Source organism: Halichoerus grypus, chromosome 1, assembly GCF_964656455.1.
Source record: "Halichoerus grypus chromosome 1, mHalGry1.hap1.1, whole genome shotgun sequence".
In the NCBI taxonomy this organism is placed as follows: domain Eukaryota; kingdom Metazoa; phylum Chordata; class Mammalia; order Carnivora; family Phocidae; genus Halichoerus; species Halichoerus grypus.
The window spans coordinates 51,855,952-51,871,632 of NC_135712.1; the positions used below are offsets into that span (position 1 = coordinate 51,855,952).

General features: G+C 34.9%; 1 protein-coding gene across 2 annotated transcripts in view; it reads left to right on the forward strand.

The window, feature by feature from the left end:
* The window catches only part of ALCAM (activated leukocyte cell adhesion molecule), a 213,801-nt gene that overhangs the window by 188,627 nt on the left and 9,493 nt on the right, over window positions 1-15,681 (forward strand). Inside the window, exons 13-14 of one of the 2 annotated variants that reach the window (XM_078065658.1) lie at window positions 1,739-1,777; window positions 2,070-2,187. In XM_078065658.1, coding sequence (XP_077921784.1) covers window positions 1,739-1,777; window positions 2,070-2,187 — 157 coding nt within the window. The remainder of the gene's footprint in view (window positions 1-1,738; window positions 1,778-2,069; window positions 2,188-15,681) is intronic. The other variant, XM_078065660.1, reaches the window with a different exon arrangement.

The window sequence follows — 15,681 nt, forward strand, 5'->3', positions numbered from 1 at the left end:
AAAATCTTCAATTCCATCTTCCTGTACTGCATTATGGTAAGTTTTATGTATTTATTTTGCATCTGGTATCATCATCACAGGCTCTTTTTTTTTGTCCTGGTGTCCATCCTTGTATTATCTTGTCTTGACTGTTGAATCATTTTATGTTTTATGGGTCAGAGACCTTATCTGGTCCAGGAATATTTCCCAAGAGCAACAGAGGATAAGAACTGAGTTATTGTTATCTAATCCATGTTTTGTGTTCAGAATAGAGATAACTCAAAGATTATCTTAAAGCATTTTTGTTACAGTTTTAATTTTGGTAAAATTTTGCATTCCAATTCTTTGTGGCATTTATCCTACCTTTATTTTGAATAGGAATGCCACATGCACAGTCATTTAGCAAATTGGTAGGGAAACTGATAATAGAATTTATGAAATCTAGTTTCAAAACTGATGCTTTTGAATATCATATTTGAGTCATAGCTAAAAATTAGATACTGAAATTATCCTAGAAAAAGTGAAAAAAAACCTGACACGTTGAGCAGCTTTTTCTGAAAACAATTGTCATTTAATTTGAAGTTATCCATCATCTTCAATTCTATCATTGTTCCTATTGCTATGTCAACCTTAAATCAGGGCAGGCCCTGGAATGAGGCTTGGTTCTGGACAGGATGCTAACTGACCTTCTAAACTTTTACTTTTCAGTCAGTTGGATTCCTGTATGTGACATTAACAGGATAGGGATATATACTGGCTAGGAAGTAGCTGGAGCTAGGAAAAAATAACTGTGTAAAGATAATGGTCCTTAACAGAATATGACTAGAATATAACAGCCTGATGGAGTGATAGGAGAAAAGAACCAAGCAAATTTAACTCTAAAATAGGTGCATTGACTTCTCAAAATTCAATTTAGCGAGTATTGATTTGTCCTACCTAGAAAGAGAACTTATCCTTTCTTCCTGAACACAAGTTTCTCTTTTATTCTAACCCATTGAGTAGTGGCTTCTAGACCTTGCAGTGGCTTAATGAACATTTAATACAGTTGTTTTCAAATTTAGTGAGCACCTCCTGAAATTCCAATATACTATGTATGAGAAGGGGTCTGGGAATCTGCATTTTAATAGAAGTAGTTGGAAGTTCTGATGCAGGTCCATAGAAGAATATTTATGTAATTTAATATTAGATGATGGTCCAGCACTTAAAATGGGCCAGGAGCATGGTGCTATCCAAGTCATTTGGAGGGCTTCTACGAACATCACAGATAATGCCTCTTTGCCTCTGAAACATCCCCAGTTTTAACCTCCACCCCCATGACTGTGAGAACATCTCTAATGACAAGTCCCTGAATACTAGAGAATAAAAATGAATTCACCACAGAGGCAGGAAAAGTCGAGAAACACTGCATTGTAGATTTGATATACGGCAACTTGTTTCTCTTAAAGAAAAAAAGTCCTATTAAAAGGTGGTAAATAGTGGAGAAATTAATACGGATTCCAGATTAACACTAAAGTTTGTCAGTTGTGAAATTTTCTATGGTAGATTAATACCTTTGCAGTTTTAACGACTCTCCTTAAAACAAGATTAATTTCTTTGTAGGGAAGTTCACGCTCTATTAAATGTAAATTTTTTTCTACCCTTAGCTGTAGAATAGATATTTTATCTTTGAGTATTATTACATCATACTATAATGGTAAAGGTGACTTTCATATATCAACAAATTTTGTTTTTAATTTCATATTAACATTTTTCATTTCAGTAAGTATTCCAGAGCACGATGAGGCAGACGAGATAAGTGGTAGGTACTACGCTGCCGACTCTTCTTCCTTGACTATCAGCTCAAGATTTATGAAGTGTCATTATATAAGTAATTTCTTAGCTGCCACAATTTTGACTTGAATTAAAATAGCAAATGAGACAAGATAGTAAGAATGCTAAAAATTTTATCTTTTAAAAGCACAAATTTGCATGTTACTCATAGTAGTAGTAAGCCTTAATTATTTTTAATAAGAAATAATCACCAGATTGACTTCTTCTCAGAAATCCTTAGCGGTGTCTGTAACTGCATGGACTTTTCTTCTCTGTTGTAGATGAAAACAGAGAAAAGGTGAATGACCAGGCAAAACTAATCGTGGGAATTGTTGTTGGTCTCCTCCTCGCTGCCCTGGTCGCTGGTGTTGTCTACTGGCTGTACATGAAGAAATCAAAGTAAGTTATGGAAAGAAGACCTTACTTGCTCACTGACTTCCACTGGGAGAATTATTATTATTATTTTTTATTCATTTGAGACAGAGATACAGAGCGAGAGAGAGAGCAGGAGCAGTGGGGAGAGGCAGAGGAAGAGGGAAAAGCAGACTCGCTGCTGAGCAGGGAGCCCGATGTGGGGCTCAATCCCAGGACCTGGAGTTTATGACCTGAGCCGAAGGCAGACGCCCAACCATCTGAGCCACCCAGGCGCCCCCCTGGGAGAATTATTAATACAGTGTGTTAATGATGCTCACTTCAGCTGGGCATGTCATTTCTGTGATAGGAAAGGCATATCCTCCAAATCAAGATGATCATCACGTTTTGCTTTCAGCTCACAGTGACTGCTTTGCCAGCATTGGAGAATTGGCTTGGGGTGTGATTTCACATGTGTCCCCTTATTTTTCTCAGTCAATAGTCTAAACTCAATTATTTGGGTTTTTTTTTCAATGCCTACGTGGCGTTTTAAAAAGCGTATACTTCCAAAAGGTCAGCTATTCTAAACCATGTGGCTGAGGTTGGTGGAGATGAATTAAAAGTGGTTAGTACATCCTGCGGTGATGGGTCTGGCCAGCAGTGAAACTGTTGGTGAGGTAGTATTATCTTGTCACTTCTCCTCTGCTCTAGTTAAGTCACTTTGGTCCATAAAAGGATCTAATTCAGAAAAAAAGAAAAATTTGTCATTATTTTTTTCTGCAATCTAAAAAGAAAATTAGACAAAGTACCAAGACTACTTTAAAAATTATTTAGATAGTGTTTAGATTAAAAATTATTAGTTGTAGGGGCGCCTGGGTGGTTCAGTCGGTTAAGCATCAGCCTTCGGTTCAGGTCATGATCCCAGGGTCCTGGGATCGAGCCCCACATCAGGCTCCCTGTTGAGCAGGGAGCCTGCTTCTCCTTCTCCTTGTGCTCCTTGTGCTTCTCCCACTTCCCCTCCTTGGGCTCTCTCTCTGCCTCTCTGTCAAATAAATAAATAAAGTCTTAAAAAAATGAAAATAAAAATAAATAAAAATTATTAGTCATAAATAATACAGATGGAACCAAACTTTACAAATTATCTAACAGTGGTTTATAGTGAAAATCTGATTAACCAATGAAGATTCTTAACGTACACACATGCCTAATAGTCCTCATCACCCCAGCCTTGACCCCAGATTTGGATGTGAGTGGGTAGAGATGGGTCCTAGCATTTGCATTTTTAAAGCTTCCTTAGTGATTCTGTGGTATACCATTGGTTTCAAACATGAGGAAATTGATTTTTGCAAGGGGATGTGTATAGCTAGTGGCAAATTTGGACTTGATTTTGTATTTTCTTGATGTCTGATATCATCACCCCTTTCAACAAGTCAGGTAAGTTAACTTAAAAGAAAATCAAAAGAAAAAGCAAACTCAGTAACACCCATGATCCTACCCTGTAAAGAAAGCAATTTCAGTAAAGAAAGTAATACTCGATTGGAGCTGCCATGAAAGGGAGTCAATAGCTCAGAAATTTTTAAGGTCACATCGTATGAGCTCTGTCTTGATCCTGCAACTCATCTCTGAAGTAGATACTGTTATTACTCATGTTTTACATTTGAAAGAATTAAGGCAGAAAATGGTTAAATGACTTGCTTAAGGTTACACGGTTCGTAGGGGCCAGAGTTGTATTTGATTTCAGACAGTGCTGTTTTAGCATCTGTGTGCTTAATCACTAGGTCTGATTTTCTCTCACCATGCCTTTTTCTCTGGTTTTTTGGTCATGTAAGGCAGAAACGTGTTCCTGGTGTGTGTTGTAGTTGATGAACTCATCCGCTCTCATACCGGGGTACAGTCACTTCTGATCTCGGCACCTCACTCCGCCATCTTGAGCAGTCCCCACTGTCACTTGGTGACAAATGTGTTCTTTTTCTCAGTGAACATTTTACCTACCAACACTTCATGTGGGCTTTTGTCTGTGGTTTCTGTCGAAAATTTAGAAGATTGTCCAGAGGCAATATCTTATTAAAATTCTCCTTCTATGTGTATAAGTTTCTTGTTGGTCAAAATCCTATTCTCTCTTTATAATCCATTATAAGGTACACCCAAATCTAACAGCTTGGGATCTGGGGTATTTCCATTTTATTTACTTAGGATTTCTGAAGCATTCCAATGTAATTTTATTTCTTAAAAGAATAAAAATGAAATTTCTCTGTATCCTGGAATTGAGCTGAAAAATAAACAGTAGTTTTCTACATTATGACCAAATAAATGCTAAATTTTTGGAACACCCCCCGCAATGTTCTTAATCATCCTATCCCTAATTGCCAGGATCACATTAGATGCCGTTTATCCTCCTATGAATAAAAAAAATTATGTGTGTGGGATTTTTTTGTTGTTACTTTATTTGTTATTATCATATGGTGACTCAAAATTAAAATCATGGATAAATGAATGCTGGACACTTGGCTTTATAGTGTCTTTAGGTCAAGGGTTAAGACTTCATGGATTTCCTTTAAAGTGCCTCATTAAATTAAGTGCAGATTTTACCATCCGACTTGAACGTTCATCTAAGTAACTGTTATTTAATTGAAAAGAGCATCCATTTTGTCAGAGTTAATATTATTTGTAATCAAAATAATAAATTGCAATTCTCATCCCAAGCACTGAAGTGCTTTTATGAAGAATTTGTGAAAATCTTAAGATTTGCTAAGTGTTCTGCATTCCTGATAGGTTATTCCTTGCTAGTGCCCTCTGAGATAAGCCAGCATTTTTGCAAGGTGAGTTATTGTTAATCCCCATGTCCAGAGTAAGTGCACTTTCATAACAAGAGCTTTCAAGTTAAGAATTGCTAAGGCCATGTTTGGGTCTAGTATACTCTCTTCTTTTCTATTCTTCTACTTCAACTTTTCAAAGCAATATGAGGATTTCATTGCTATCATTAGCTAATTCATCACCATTTTACATAGGCAGGAGAGATTTTTTTTAATAGAGTCCAGAGTTTTTCTCCAGATATATATCGCTATGTTTACCATCTTGCAAAATAATACCATTAACGATCTTGTGAGTCACCATTATGGCAAACACTTAGAACAAAAATTATGAGTTAAAATCTTATTTAAAAGCCTCAGTGATACAGCTCACAGAGCAGGGAGGTTTAAACAACACTTAGGGGAAGTTCTTTGCATTGGCATGTTTAAAAGTCAGTGGAGAGAGAGGGGAGAAACAATCTTTTATGCCCAAGTAGAAGTTAAGAGTGTTAACATACCTAGTGATACTTAGCTAACATGCATTCCCCATTCCATTGGTATGAGCTATATATTTTTATATCTATTTCAAATATGGAGAATAACAAGAAATGCTTAGTAGTTGTACTTGGCCTTGTGATCTGGTATATTCATTGGAGAGAAGGACTCATGATTCTTCTGCTGCTTTGAATCATACATATTCTCACTGGAAGATTTTTTCTTTACATTGGCTATTTTTTGGTAATGAAAGTGGATGACTCTGATCATTTTCCATGTATGTAGGGTATTAATTTGCAGTTCTAGGCAAAAAGCATTGATTGACTAAGCCCACTTCATGTCTAGTTGTTTAACAGGTAGGAGAACATTAAAGAACTAAGACTGATTCAATTATTATTTTTTATTATTTTCTCCATTTCTCTCCATTCTGTCCTCTGAACATTGTTTTTAGCTCTGCAGGAAGTTACCTGCTATTATTTGAGTTCCACATCCTCTCTTGCGTATCTTATAGTACAATAAGTACATAATAATAATAATGAAATAAATAATGAAATAATAACAATAATGAAAAATTCAAAGAGCCAAAGATAAAGGAAAAATATAAAGGCAGCATGATGTCGCCACTAACTTATTCAGGCATTTGTTAAAACCATAATTTCCAGGTTGGTTACATTTAAGAGACCCCTGACCACCACACTTCTTATCGCTAAACTGGAAGTAAGCACTAGCCAGATATTTGTCATCTCAAAATACACATTGTCTGAATATTGGAAACTTACCCAGAGATTTATCTTTTGCAACTGTGGAACTCATGACTATTTTCATGACGTTTTTATGTAAGTCTAAAACTCACAAATATCTTGTCAGTTCTGCCTTGTATAATGCTGTATTATTCCACTACTGTCTCAGGAAAAAACAGAGATGGTCCTAAACTGGAGAAAAAAGATGAAAGAGGACTTGGCTGAAACCCTGAAATTTCAAGAAACAATGTTATTTGTTTCTTAACAATGTTATTAAGCCTTTCTAAAATTTTTCTCATTAGCGTCTCTTGATATATAGAAGATCTTGCAAAAAAGTTGATTTTAACTGAATTCTATTTCTAATCAATACCTACTCTAAAATTGAAAGTATGTTCCCATGAGGGAAAATCAACTCCTCACTGAATAATTTGAGAAGATCGTGCCTGAGGACCATCTATAGCACATTTTTCATGACTTCCGTCATTTATCACTACATAAGCACCTATTAGTCTTTTTTCTTTTTATTTTTTTAACTGAAAGCCTCAACAATTTAATGAGTTAAATGCAATTAACCCTATTTCACAGTCTCTGTGAAATTAACCTATTCAAGATAATGCATGTAGTATATTATTCCATATCCCATATAATTTCAAATATATTTTGCTGCCTCAAGACTTCTTTGGAATTAAAATTTTATCTCTGACTTTGATTGCCTGCCGGCATTTAATATAGTGCAAGGGATGCAAGGGTGTGCTCTAAAGTGCAGGGCTGATGTGGCCTCTCCCCTTGTATTAGAAATCGGGCTAATCCAAATTTTGGGTTCTCTCTCTTTCCCTACCCATGGTCTAGCAGGCAGTCAGAAGAAGGAAGAAAAGAAAATGCTCCATTATTCTATCAAACCGTAAATAACAGAGTGAACTAGAGGGGAAATAAGATAATGTAGAAATGCTAGAGTCCCCATCCAGGCAATCACAAGGTCACTGGCCATTCAAACGGCAGAATCATCCATCCATGACCCTCCCCTCTCCTGCTAGATATTACCTGAAATGTTTCCAGAGGAAAGGGCTTGCTTCAAAATAAAATGTTTTCAATTTTTAAAATCTTTTCTAGCTGTTGGTTTACATGCATTTCTTTCTTTTTCTTTCCCTTTCCCCTGAGCCAGGCTATGTGCTATACCAACATTACCCACGTTAAGGAAACACCTTGAACTCTTAGGCTGAATGCATCTTGTTCTTGTACATATTCAGAATTTTTATGTTCATTTTAATTCCCATTTGTTTATGTATTGGATTGTCCCCATATTCACTATTGGCCTAAATGAAAGGCCATTTTTTTTAAATTTTTACTGAGGACTTAAGAATTCCCTATTTTAGTGGAAAGTTTCTATAAAAAGTCTTAGAAATTCTAAGGATATAGAATGGAAAGTAGTAATAATAAGACCAACTCTATTCCTCTTTTCCTTCTTCTGCTACTTAGCAGCTCTATGACCGTGGGCAGCAGCTACATGACTCTCATCAGTTTAGTTAGCCTGTGTTACCTGCAGGGGGCTTTCCTAGACACCATCACATTTACCCTCACAGCAGCCTGTTTAGCAGATCCTGTTACCCCCGATTTATAGGTGAGCAAGCATGCTTCTGAGGAGGTATTTATCCAAGGACTTGAAACTCAGACTTGACACATGAGGATGAGAATCCAGGCCCACTGACCCTAAGGCTAAGACTTTAGTCCATGCCTCACAGATTAGACCTCTACGGCTTCTTCCAACATTATTGTAATTCTGTGATTTAAATTTTCTCTCATATTTAAAGTTACAAAAAAGCCAAAAAATGAAGAAAGTTTAGGACAACCATAAAAATTTTGACCCAAGCACTCATTCTTTATAAATGGCTAAACTTGTCCTTCGAATCAATTGACCAAAAAAATATTTTGCTGAAGAGAATGATTTTTGTCCTCCCTTCCAATAGTAGATGCATTTCTAACCTCTGTAAATTCTTTCAAATCTCTGAGATTTTCCAAAATTAAAAAAGATATATCCATAAAGTTACATTTTATTTTTATTTTTACCACATCAATTTCCAAACCAAGCCAAAGTAATCAGAATAATTTTTAAAGGATTTTCCCTGCTAGAGAGAGTGGGGTCTCAGTAATAAAAAGGGAAAAATTAATATTAAAATTCATGTACATCTTATATATACATATACTCAATGACTACCCCCTCCCTCACCAGCCACACTATTTTTATATCTATTTAGTACACTAACACTTAGCATATTTGTATAACTGTGTAACGTGGTGCATGGATTCTGGAGCAAGACCCCTGAAGTTTGAATCCTGGCTTTGCTACTTACTAGCTCTGTGATCACAAGCAATTTTATTAGTCTCAATAGAATATGGAGTTACCTAAGGCTGAAATAATTTCATATCTATGCCATACTTAGAACACTGTCTGACACATTAGGCATTATGAGAGTGCTAGCAGTTATAATTTTGGAGAGTGAGATTAAGAAAGGGAGATATTTTCTTTTCATTTACCATTTCTTACTTTTTTTTCTTTTGTTTTGTAAACATTAAGATAAGAAAAACAATTTGTTTGAAGTTACTCAACTCTCACTCTACAAACATATTCTACAGATGTTTCGTATTACCCCTAACAACCTCTTTTTTTTTGTAATTCCAAACTGTGAGCAGTGATCTTTAGCCTGATTTACCTGGACAAATATATTGAAAGATACCGTGATTTGCCCTGAATACAGCTTCCCGAGAAATAATTCTAGTCACTCCCTTCCCCTTGATACCTCCTTCTACTTAATACAACTTGATGAAACCATAGAAGCTGCTCTCCGTCTCTAGACCAATAAATCCACCTAGAAAGTAAATAGAAAGGGAAGTGCAAATGGTATGCAGTTTTTCACCACACATCTTGCCCGGTTCTTTCAGTGCCCGCTACAAGGCATATATGTTTTAGCTTTTCTCAGCGTAATGTTTTTATATTAAGGTAAAATATGCTTACAATAAATGTGCAATTAAATCTGTTTTGATAAATGTAATACACCCTTGTGACCATTACTCCAGTTACAAAATAGAGCATCCCATCACCCCAAAATGTTCCCTTGGACTCTCTTCCTGTTCAGCCCCACCATCCACATTCCCTTAGGCAACCACCGTACTGATTGTTATCACCAGAGAATCTTGAACCTCATATAAATGGAATTATACAGAATGTACTCTTTTGTGCCGGGCTTCTTTCATTTAACATAATGTTCCTGAGATACATGTATTGATGTTTTCATTTTTTGAAATTACTGAGTAGTGTTCCATTGTTAGAATATGTCACATTATTTTAATCCATTCTCTTGTTCATGGACATTTGGATAGTTTCCAGTTTGGGCTATTATGAATAATACGGATAAAAACATCCTTATACAAGCATTTTTGTAGGCATATGTTTTCATTCTCTTGGGTTAATATCTAGAAATGGAATTGCTAGGTCATAGGGTAGATATTTTTCATAAGAAATTGCCAAACAGCTTTCCAAAGTAGTTGTCCAGTTCCCAACTCCTACCAGCTGTATTTGAGAGTTTCAGTTCTTCCACATCCTTGCCTAAATTTGGTGTTGTCATTCTGTTTAATTTAGCCATTCCAGGAGGTGTGAAATTATATCTAATTTTGGTTTTAACTTGCATTTCTCTGAGACTAACGATTTTAAGTTCTGTGTACTTACTGGTCATCATTTTTTTGTGCAGTGACTATTCAGGTCTTTTACTTATGATTTTCCTGGTATTTGTTTTTTTGCGAATGATGTAAGAGTTCTTTACATATTCTGTATAAAAGTCCTTTGTTATAGATATATTGTGACTATTTTGTCCTAGTCTGTGACTTGGCTTCTTTTTCTCTTCTTAATGCTGTATTTTAATGAGCAGAAGTTTTTAATTTTAATGAAGAACAACTTAGGAACTTTTTCCTATTATGTTTACTGCTCTCTGTGCTCACTGTTCAAAATCTTTGCTTATCCCTAAATGGCAAAGATATTTTTCTGTCTTTTTCTAGAAACTTTATACATTTGAGGATATGATACATCTAAGATAAAGGTGGTTTGTTTGGTTGGTTTTTGCTTTTGCCATACATGTATTTGTCAACTCATTCTGGCAGCATAGGTTAAAAAGACTTTCTTTTGGCCTTGGAATATTTGTAGTAGTAGTCGTAGTAGTCGTAATAATAATAGTAGTAGTAATAATAATGTAAGTCCTTCAACTTTGATGTTCTGCTTGTGTTAGAAGTCTTAATTCTTTGCATTTTCATATAAATTTTAGCAATTTGTTAATTTCTACCAAAAAAATTAAGAGCTCTGTGGGATTATGGTTGCTTTGAATTTATAGATAAATTTGAGTAGATTTGAATCTTAAATTTGACCTCTTATGTAGCCTTCTAAAATATGAACATCATATATCTCTCCATTTACTCTCCATTTTTTCTTAGCAGTATTTTATAACCTTTAATGTAGATATTGACATATCTTACACAATTTATTCTTATGCTTTATGTCCTTTGCAGCTATTATAAATGAAATTGTTTTGCAATTTTTATTTTCCATTTTTATAGTAGTATATGAAAATATTATTAATTTTTTGTTGTTGGAATCTGTACAACTATCTTTCTAAATTCGCTTGTTAATTCCATTGGTTGTTTTGTGGATTCCTTAAGATTTCTATGTAAACAATCATTTCATCTGAAAATAGAGATAATTTTACTTCTTCCTTTCCCTTCTGTATGCTTTTTATATTTCTTTTTCTTTCTTTATTGCACTCATAGAGACCTCCAATACAATGTTGAATAGAACTGTTGAAATCCTTCCGTTTCTAATCTTAAGGAGGGAACTGTTCAATATTTGCAATTATGTATGATATTGGCTCTGTATTTTTCATATATGCCTATCCAAAGTTAGCCAAACTGTGAAGCTAAGGTACAATCCTTCCAACTGCCCAGTCTGCCTGAGACTTCTGACCCCAGATGCAAGGTAGGGTCCAAATACAAAGTTAGAGAAAGAGTCCACATAAGAACACCCTCACTTCTGATACCAATTCAAATTGAGGGTTTCCCAAAACTACGCTCAGGTTTGATCAATTGCTAGAAATACAGAGCTTACTGGAATCTAATATACTCTCATTTATGTTCATTACGAGTAATGGATATTGGCCAAGGAAAAAAAGTATAGGGCAGAGTCTGGGAGAGTTCCAAATATGAAGTTTCCTTTATCTTCAGGGACATGTTACTCTACTGGCATTGATGTGTGGCAAAAGCAGGGAGTATTGCCAATCTGAGAAACGCACTTAAGATTTTGCTGTCCAGAGTTTTTACTGGGGCTTCGTTATACAGGCATTACTGATTGACTACTTGTCCATATGGTTAAACTCAATTTTCAGCCTCACCCTACCTTAGAAATCAGGCTGATTCACATGACTTAAAGCTCTAAACCATATAGTTGCTCTTTCAGGTGTGGCCAGCCCCACCCTAAGGCCATTGGGTGTTGATGGACCTATCCTAAGACATCTTCTCAGCACAAGCAGTAAGGTGTGATTGAAGAGACCCACCAGGAAAAGAAAGCCACTCTTAGCATTCAGAGTATTCTAACTATTTAGAGATTATCTCCTAGGAACTGAGGACAAAGCCCAAACCTCTCTTGGGGCAAGGCCAAATTCCTTACTACACAATGTCCTTTAACAGGTTAAAGAAATTTTTAAAAATATTCCTAGATTACTAAGTTTCTATCACAAATTACTGTTGAATTTTCTCAAATGCTCTTTCTACATCTACATTGCATCTACATTATTTGTACAAAAAAAAATCATACTGTTTTCTTATATTCTTTATTCTGGTAAATTATATTGATTATTGAATATTAAATGTCCATTTCATTTAAGTTGCTGACATTTTTGCAAAAAGAAAAGTTACCCATAGAATTCCGATTCTGTAGTGGTAACACTTTCTTTTCTAATATTGTTAATTTGTATTTTGTTCCCTTATCATGCTCAGTCTTTTTAGAGAATTAATCAATTTTCTTAATAATTTCAAATAACTTTCTTATTTGTTTTGTTTTCATTTCTATTGCTTATTTTCAATTTTAATTCTTTTTTCTCTTAGGATTACTATTCTCTCTCTTCCAGTTGGAGTTCAACTTTCTCTTCTTTTTCTAATTTCATAAAGTGAATTAAAAATTTAGATAACTGATATTAGCCTTTCTTCTTTCGTAACACAAGCATTTAAACTATGAATTTCATTCTCGGCGTTGTGTTAGTTGCATTCCACAAATTTCAGTATGTTGTGTTTTCATATTCATTTAGCTCAAAATGTTTCCGGATTTCCTTTGTGGTTTCTTTGGAGCCATATAACTCCAAAGGTTGTTAAATTCCAAACATTTCTCATTGACTTCTGTTTTGTTAAGCTTATGCAAGCTTTTAGTCTTTTGAAATGCATTGAGATCTATTCTTTTTGGCCTACCATGCAACCATGCTGTATTACCTGGTGGATGCTAGATGGGCGCTTGAAAAAAAAATACTTGGTGGTTGATGGGTACAGTGTTCTATAGTTCTACGCCAGATTAAGGTAGGTAATAGTTTGTTTATATCTTCTTATCCTTACAGATTTTTTTTCAAATTATATGAAATCACTTCACATGTAAGAGGGTAATAAGCATACGCTTCCAGTACTGGAGCTAGCTCAGTACTAGTTACTTCATCATGATTGTACATATGGGATTTTGGTCCATAAATTCTATCAGTTTCTGAAACAGGCATATTACATTCTCTAAATAAGACTGTGTATTTGTCTATTTATTTCTCCCTTTAATTCGGTCCGTTTTTGCTTTATGTTATCACTAATGATACACTTAAAATTGTTATGACTTCCTTAGGTATTGCACCTCTTATAACTCTCATTATTGCTGTAATGTTCCTTGTGTTGAATTTTACATTGCCTGATACTAATATAGCTATACTGCTTTCAAATGCTGTTTACATGTGTATTTTTTCTCTCCTTTTATTTTCAATTTTCTATCTTTGTACACTTAAAGTACATCTCATATACAGTAAGGTTGATCAAACTATGACTCTCAGGCTGCTGCCTGATTTTGTAAATAAAGTTTTATGGTAGCACAGCCATGCTCATTTCTTTACATACTGTTGTGTTGTTTCACACTATAAGGCCAGTGTTGAAGAGTTGGAACACAAACCATATGGCCTGCCAGCCCAAAATATTTACTATCGGGACCTTCTAGAAAAAAAATTTAACCCCTGGAATGTAGCATTTAATTATTCTGCTTGCTAGTATAGTCTGACAAACTCCCTTTTAATTGGAGGATTTAGCCAAGCTACACTTGACTTAAGTGTTGATATAATTACATTTAAGACCACCATCTCACTATTTGTTTTCTAGTTGTTCTCTCTTCCTCTTTTCCTGCTTTCTTTTGAGTTATTCAAATAAGTTTTAGTATTACATTTTAATTTCTCTAATGGCCTTTTACTCTACCTCTTTGTATTCTTTTATTGTGGTTGCTGTAGGAATTACAATAAGAGCTCTTAATTTACAACAATCCACTCATGTAATAATCTAGAACCCTTGAAACATTATAAATGTATTTAACCTCCTTCACATAATTATAGTGTGTGGTTTGTAGTATATGCAGTTGTCATGGATATGACAGCAATAGCAAAAAGGATGGAGACAGTTAAATGAAATTATAATGGTTTTTTTTTAAAGATTTTATTTATTTATTTGTCAGAGAGAGAGAGAGCACAAGCAGGTGGAGGGGCGGAGGGAGAAGTAGGCTCCCCACTGAGCAGGGAGCCCGACGCGGGGCTCCATCTCAGGACCCTGGGATCTTGACCTAAGCCGAAGGCAGACGCTTAATGGACTGAGCCACCCAGGTGTCCCTGAAATTATAATGTTTCAAGGGTCTTTTATAATGCTGTATATATCGCATTAAATGATTGGTTGTCTTTATAAAAAATTGTTTTAAATGGTACTCATATTTTTTTCCACACATATATAATTTGCATTCATTCTTTCTTATACATCTGAGTTTCCATGTAGTGTCATTTCCCTTCAACCAAAGAACTTCCTTTAATACTTCTTTTAGCACAGGTCTGCTTGTGATGATTTTTTGCAGTTTTCCTTCATGCAATTTAATATGTCTTTATTGCCTTTATTCAAAAGGTCTTTTTACTGAATATAAAATTCTGGGTTCCCATTCAGTTTTTCTCTGCTTGACTTATTTCACTTAGCATAATCCCCTCCAGTTCCATCCATGTCGATGCAAATGCTGGGTATTCATCCTTTTTGATGGCTGAGTAATATTCCATTGTATATATGAACCACATCTTCTTTATCCATTTGTCTGTTGAAGGACATCTTGGCTCCTTCCACAACTAATGAGTCATTGAACACTACATCAAAAACTAATGATGTACTATATGTTGGCTAATTGAACTTAATAAAAAACATTCTAGATTGAGATATTTTTCTTTCAGCCTTTTAAAGATATTTTAAATGTCTTTTTTTTCATCGGGAAATGCATTTTTTCCTGATGAAACAGTCAGCAGTAATTCGTGTCATTGTTCCTATGCACAAATTTTCTGTGGCTATTTTCAAGTCCTTCTCTTTATATTTGCTTTCAGTTAGTTTGATTATGATATGCTTAGGTGTGTTTTTCTTTGTATCATTCCTCCTCCAGGATTGCTGAGCATTTTGGATCTCCAAGTTAATGGACATGAACAACTCTGGGAATATTTTTCATTGTTTCTTCAAATATATTTTCTGCCCCATTGTCTTTTGCTTCTTCTACTGGGACTCCAATTACACAGACATTAGACTGTTCAGTTCACCGAGGATCTTTTTTTCCCCGTCATCTTTCTCTCTATTTTTCAAAATGTATAATTTATGGGTTTTTTTTGTCTTCAAGTTCACTGAGGCTTTCTTCTGCTACCTCCAATCTGATGATAAGACAATTCAGTGAATTGTTCATTTGCAATATTGTAGTTTTAAGTGGTAGAATTATTTTTGTTTACATTTTTTGCACTGAGATTTCTGTTCTTTCATTGTCACCACATTCATCTTTATGTCATTGAATATGTAAAACAATAACTGATTGGAAGTTCTTCCCTGCTATTCCCAAAGTCTGTGTCATCCACGGACACTCTCTGGACTTCGTGTTACATTTTTCTATTCTTCATATGTATGGTAACTTTTTAATATTATTATTATATATTAGTCTTTTTGAGGTGATATGTTGTAGAGATTCCATGTTCCATTGTATTCTTCTAAAGAATATGGACCATTTTTCCTAGCAGACAATTAAACTTTTGGCTGATTTCCTTGATTTTGTGTAGGTGACATCTACATTTTATATGGCATGTCTGTCCTGATTGAATAGAGACTCAACACATAGTCTTTGCTTGGCTTTTCTGTGAAAGATCGATATGTTTGCCAAGGACTTTTGGTTTGGTGAGATTCAACTCCAAACTATG